Source organism: Protobothrops mucrosquamatus, unplaced genomic scaffold, assembly GCF_001527695.2.
Source record: "Protobothrops mucrosquamatus isolate PMUCROS unplaced genomic scaffold, P.Mucros_1.0 scaffold294, whole genome shotgun sequence".
Classification (NCBI taxonomy): domain Eukaryota; kingdom Metazoa; phylum Chordata; class Lepidosauria; order Squamata; family Viperidae; genus Protobothrops; species Protobothrops mucrosquamatus.
This window is the reverse complement of record NW_015386638.1, coordinates 726,242-732,241: the sequence shown is the minus strand read 5'-3', so window position 1 is coordinate 732,241 and position 6,000 is coordinate 726,242. Positions and strand designations below refer to the sequence as shown.

General features: G+C 39.2%; 1 protein-coding gene across 1 annotated transcript in view; it reads right to left on the bottom strand.

Annotated features, from left to right (window-relative positions):
• The window catches only part of MED14 (mediator complex subunit 14), a 54,268-nt gene that overhangs the window by 10,305 nt on the left and 37,963 nt on the right, over window positions 1-6,000 (bottom strand). Inside the window, exons 23-25 of the mRNA XM_015814907.1 lie at window positions 4,117-4,228; window positions 3,157-3,288; window positions 1,343-1,525 (exon numbers count right to left, since the gene is read on the bottom strand). Of these exons, the coding sequence (XP_015670393.1) occupies window positions 1,343-1,525; window positions 3,157-3,288; window positions 4,117-4,228 (427 nt within the window). The remainder of the gene's footprint in view (window positions 1-1,342; window positions 1,526-3,156; window positions 3,289-4,116; window positions 4,229-6,000) is intronic.

Sequence of the window (6,000 nt, the reverse complement as noted above, 5' to 3'; positions counted from 1 at the left end):
CCTGCACTGTGAATGTTTACATGTTATGTTCAATTAAACCATGGCAACATGTAATGTTTGTGTATTATTATTTTCAGCAGACTGTGTTTTTCTATTGTTGTGACTTAGATGACGTTCAGAGCACATTTTATGACCAATTCATGCAAAACTCCACGTTATCCCAAGGGGTTCACATACTTTTTCTTGCAACTGTATATATTCAAAGACTGCATCTACATCTAACAACTGGAAGGATGTTACTATTTTCTAATATAATGGGAAAGGTAGGAAGAGTGAATGCAAAAACTAAAAAAAAGAAATTAATTTATTAACAATGCCTGGGAATGTATTTGGAAGAATTTTAATTCAAAAGACAAGAGGTGATAATAAACAAAATTTGGGAAAAGGAGTAAGGCTTTATATAAAGCAGGGAGTGTACATATCAAATTTATGCTCTTCAGCAAGTTACTGAAAAATATACAAATGTGAAAATGGAAGTTCATTGTGTATTTTTTGACTTGCAGAAAATGTATGATAATGTGAGTGAGTGTGGATTATTAAATGTTTTGCATTAATATGTAATTCAAGATTGGCTGCTGAATGTGCTAATATAATAATTATGTTTAGCAAATGATTCCACACTAAGCAAAAATAAGCTTGTGTGATGTTCCCTTAATATGCCTAATATATTTATAGGAAATTGGTGATGATAGAAGTTAGTTGGGGATATAATGGTATATGTATTCTGTATGCAGATAACATCACTGGCTGAATCATTTCCAGCAAATGTTAGGGCTGTACAATGCAACAACAAAAATATGTCTCAAACATAGATCTGAAATTTACTGTATAAAAAGTCAAAGGAAATTGTATTGTAGGAAAAAATTGAATAACAAAGTACAGGCTACATATAAACGGCAAAAATAGATGGTGTAACTTGATAGAATATTTACTCAAGATGGGAAAATGGACAGAGAAATTTCAGGGGAAATGATATAGAAAAGTTTTGGGAATTATATGATCTACTGCAATGAATCAATGTTTGTCAAAGGAAGTGAAAATGATTCTAAGAGCATGCTTCTGCCAATCGGAAGTGAGAGATGGGTACATCATGAGAGACACATACTTTGGAACTTACTTATATTTCAGTAGGAAGACTGATGACTGTACTAAGCTAAGTTATTTGGAATTGGCTAACAAATCAATAAATAAAGTTCCACCAGCCTTTTATTAATTATATTGCTATGGCACATCAGTAAGGGAGTTGATGTGGGTTGTAAAGAAATACTGAGTACAGCTGAATGGTTACCTCTGTTAACACAACAGATAGCTATTTATGCAACCAGCTATTGCTCATACTTACTTGTTCCTGCTCGTGGTGAATGAGAAGCATCTGGTATTGGAGAATGTAAGGAAGGATTGGCTGGTGACATCCCAGGCATACGTGCTGCTGGAGAGGGACCAGAGACCTGAGGTGAACCTGGCCAATTTCCGGCACGCTGACTAGGTGACATCATTGTGTATGGTGAGCTAGGGTCTATTGTGCCTGTGGAAATTCCAACATCTTGAAAACAGTTTTCTGAGTAATATGGTAAAAGTATTAAGAAACTACAAGAATATCAGAATGCTGCAGCCATAGTCTATCTAAACCTGGATATTTAAATACAATAAAACCTCTACCTTGCCTGCTTTCACTCTATCATAATCAAGAGGAAAAAATCGAAAGTACCCACTTAGTTCAATTCACTGCAATTTGTCACTCATTACATATGTATTAGGAATTGAGATTTACACTATGGTTTACTGAAACAAGCTAGGAGAAAAATAAGCTGCAAGTTACACTGGACAAAAAAGATATTGCTTCCTGAACACTTTTGGGTGTATCTTATAGATTTTTGGCTATTAATCACAAAAATATACTGTAATGTAACTTATCATTTTGTAGAAATTTTCTGCTTTTATACAATGGCAATGTGCACCCTTAGGGTTGACAATCTGCAAGCCCATATTCGAGACCTGAATGCTGCTGTGTGACAGAGTAAGTTCTTACCATTTGCTCTAGCTCAGGGGTGTCAAACTGCCGGCCCCGCGTCACGTGGAAGCCGCGCCCACCCCATTGCCGGCAATGGCAAAACCGGCCCAATTCATTGAGCGACATCACGTGATGTCGTGAGTTTGACATGCCTGCTCTAGCTCCTGCTGACCTAGCAGTTTGAAAGCGTACAAATACGAGTAGATAAATAGGTACTAGTTTGGTAAGCTCATGAATGGGGATATAAAAAGAGCCCCCAACTGGGTGTCCCCTGGGTAATGGCAATGTCACCAGCTAATCCTTTCACCCAGGAAGCTCCTGGGTGCTTTCAACACAATAACAACAGAGGCGACAAGGGGAAAGTTTTGAAAAGGCCTATTCCCATAAGGGGCAGGGGGCATGATAGCTCAGCGGTTAGACGCTGAGCTTGTCAGCTGGAAAGCTGCCAGCCTGGGTTCAAGACCTGATCTCTCATTACTTGCCCCAGTTTCTGCCCGCCTAGACGTTCAAAAGCATGTAAATGTGAGTAGATAAATAGGTACCACTTCAGTGGGAAGGTAACAGCATTCCGTGTGCCTCAGCATATAGACATGCTGGTCACATGACCATGGAAGTGTCTTCAGACAACACTGGTTGCCTTGGCTAAAAACGTAGATGTACCGCCCCCTAGAATAGGACATGACTGGACAGGAGAAACCTTTACCTTTACCTTTATTCCTGTAAGAACCATAGGTGTTCTTTCATTACTGGCACAGCCTGTCCACTCCAGCAAATTGCTGTTGTATTCTGAGTAAGGGACAGTTCTCCTTTCAAAAGTATTCACGTGCAACGCGTTCCAAGCAATATAATTTTGAGTAATGCAAGTAGTTAAGTAAGTGTCCTATAGTTTGATAGAACACATATTGAATCAAGAGATTTGGAAACTAACTCCTTGAAAAGTCTACTTCTTGAATTTCTAGTTGGCTTATATTTACAGCTGGGTAAACCTTTTTCTACTCAGGACAACCTGGGCAAGTGTGATGGAGAATGCATTGGTATATTTTTAAGACCTGAATTCCAGCCAACACAGAATAATGTAGTTCATTTGGTGACACCTGAACTATCAACTTTTTATCAATATCTATCCGAAGAGATAATGTGTTTACCATGGGGGCTGGCAAAGTTTGCATTTTGTCCCATTGTGATTCCAAGAGACGAAGGAGAAGGAGTTGGGCCAAATGATGCTGGTGATGGTGCTCTTAATGCTCCACTTGGAGAATTTGCAGCATGTAAAGTCCCTAAATATAACATACAAATAACAAGCAATTATGTTTTATAAATACTCCTTTTAAACTTTGAGGATACATATATGTGAAGGAATAATAATTTATATAAGGCAGACATGTCAAACACAAGGCCCGGGGCCCGGATGCAGCCCTCGAAGTGGTTTCATGTGGCCCGTGAAGCCATCCTAGAAACAGTGAGGGAATGGCCCCCTCTGCCTTGGCCCTGGCCCAGGACAGCTGGGAGCCAATGTACGATTTTGTGGTGGCCATCTATGCTGAAACGCATTCATTTCTAGCTCCATAACCCCCCCCTGCATGGCCTGAGAGGAATGGTGAGGCTCCTCCAGTGGACCATGCCTCGGCACTTGCCCTGGTCCCACCCCCTTCTGCCAGAGACCCTCAGATCTATCCCAGTCCTGCCCAGGCCCTCACAGGCACCCTTGACGTGAACGATGTAGAGCTGGCCACACCCACCCAGTAGGCCATACCCACTCAATACACGCCCACCCAGTAGGCTGCACCCACCCTGGCCACACCCACCCGGCCCCCTGAGGGCAACCGCAATGCTGATGCGGCCCTCAATGAAATTGAGTTTGACACCCCTGATATAAGGACAGAATATGGCATTTTTCATTAACTAAGCCTGAAAGAAGGGGAAAAGCCATTCAATACTATTGCCAAATGCTGGGATAGGATGATCATAACTCTGTCTAATAAGCTACAATACTTTAAACAAACAAAACATTTCTAGTAACTACAATTTCTTTGTTCACTGATCCTGTGGCTTCGTAAACAAAGCTGTGATTATACCAAGCCACCCAAGCCAAAAAGCCATTTTACCTGGTGACTGGGTGAGCATCATTGAAGGTGAAGGAGTAACAGTGTTGTGATAGGATGTGGGAGGGGATGTCAAAGGATAAGCTGCTGGTGCTCCTGTTTGTTTTGAAGACTGCTGAAATAAAAAAATATTATTAGACATAATAAAATACAGATTTAATGCTTACTTCCTCAACATCTAATATTTGAAACAATTAGTTCCTCAGCGATGATTCATTCTCAAGGATAGGCAATTATTGTCAGTAATCCCGAAAGAAAACACAATTAGATGAACTAAATCTACTTTGCTGTAATATTAGCAGAATCTTCCAAATCTGAAGGTACAAACCTCCCACTGAAAATGTTAACTATCTGATCAATTCGGGTGGGTTGTTCTTAAGTTTTTTTTCTCTAGTAAGCAACTGCGAGCCCCTCCCTCTCTTGTCTGATTGTTAAATAGACTGCATTTCTTTCCCTTGTCCCCCATGGCCATCCATACTTTTTGTTACAATTATAGGCCAGTCTTTAACTAACATGTTTGGGTAAGGTGATTTCTTTCAATTTAATTTGTATTTGTTTTTAGCAGTGTAACCAACATCTTTAATAAAAATTATTCAAAAGAGAAAATGGGAGTTTTTCAACTGCTGTTAGTCTCAAGGAAACAGATTATCTTGATTAATTTCAAAGTAGGTTAAGGGTGGACCATGGTATTGGCTGGGCCGATGGATGATGTTTGGGGATTGATAGAGGGAGTGTGACTCCACTGTTATTTTTTTTTTTTTTTACCTCTTGGCAGTTTTCAATACTATCTGCCGTGCTATCTTTCTGGATTGCTTGAGAGATTTGGGAAAAGGAAGAATGCTTTTGTAATCTTCTGTTTCTATTGCTTGGATAGTATGGCTTGTAGATAGGTACCCTAAAAATGGAAACTATTATACAGTGTCTTTCAGGATTTCATTCTGTCTCCAGTGCTTTTATATGTAGGAAATGATAAGGAGATTTAAACCTGGGTGTTAATAGTAAGTTGACAATAATGGAGCTCCCCTGAATGATTGTCTGCAATTATTAATTGGCTAATCTTCACCCCAATAAACTTGAAACTGAATTCAGATGAAATGATGGTGTTTATTATGAGGAACTGTAATTCCAGAAAGGGGATAGATCTGCATAATCTGAATGGGATCGCACTGTTCTAGAAAGAAGAGTTTGCGGATGTTTCTGAACATAAATCTCACTCTGGTTGAGGAAAGAAACAGAATGCGTTTCCTCAGTTTTGGTTGATAGACATACCGTACATTTTTTAACACAATGACAAAACTGTTATGCATATGTTATGGCTTGATATGAAATTTGTTTTTACATAAGCCACTGACAGACTTTGATAGCTGAATAAATAAAAGATGCATGTCTATTTCTATAGAGTAGCATTTTCCTCCTTATTGTAATATCAAGGATGATTTATCTTGGGCTGTACTTTATCGTTATCTACTATTCTTGAAATCCCATCAGTTTTGCTTCTAAGAAGCTTTTGCTTCTTAAGAGTATTTTTTTTTCTTTTAATCTCCTCTTCCATTTCAGCCAGTAGTATACTGCTTGAACACTGAAAATTAACATCCATTCAAATTTGTTCTAAAAAGAACGCTTTTTGGATACACTATATATAGGTACCAGCTCAGGTATAAGGCAACTGTCCCATACCAAGTCATCAGACCCAATTGTAATGGTATGTGGGAATGATCTTGAGAGAAAGGAGGAAGAGCCCAGACTAGACAACGGTCAGACAAGTGGCAGCTGCATCCACAAAAAGAATGGAGGCATGGTAAACATCTCAGGGGAGAGAGATGTACTTTCAGAATTGCAAAGATTCTGTTAATGTAACTTTACAAAAAAGTTTTTGCTAGTACTTCT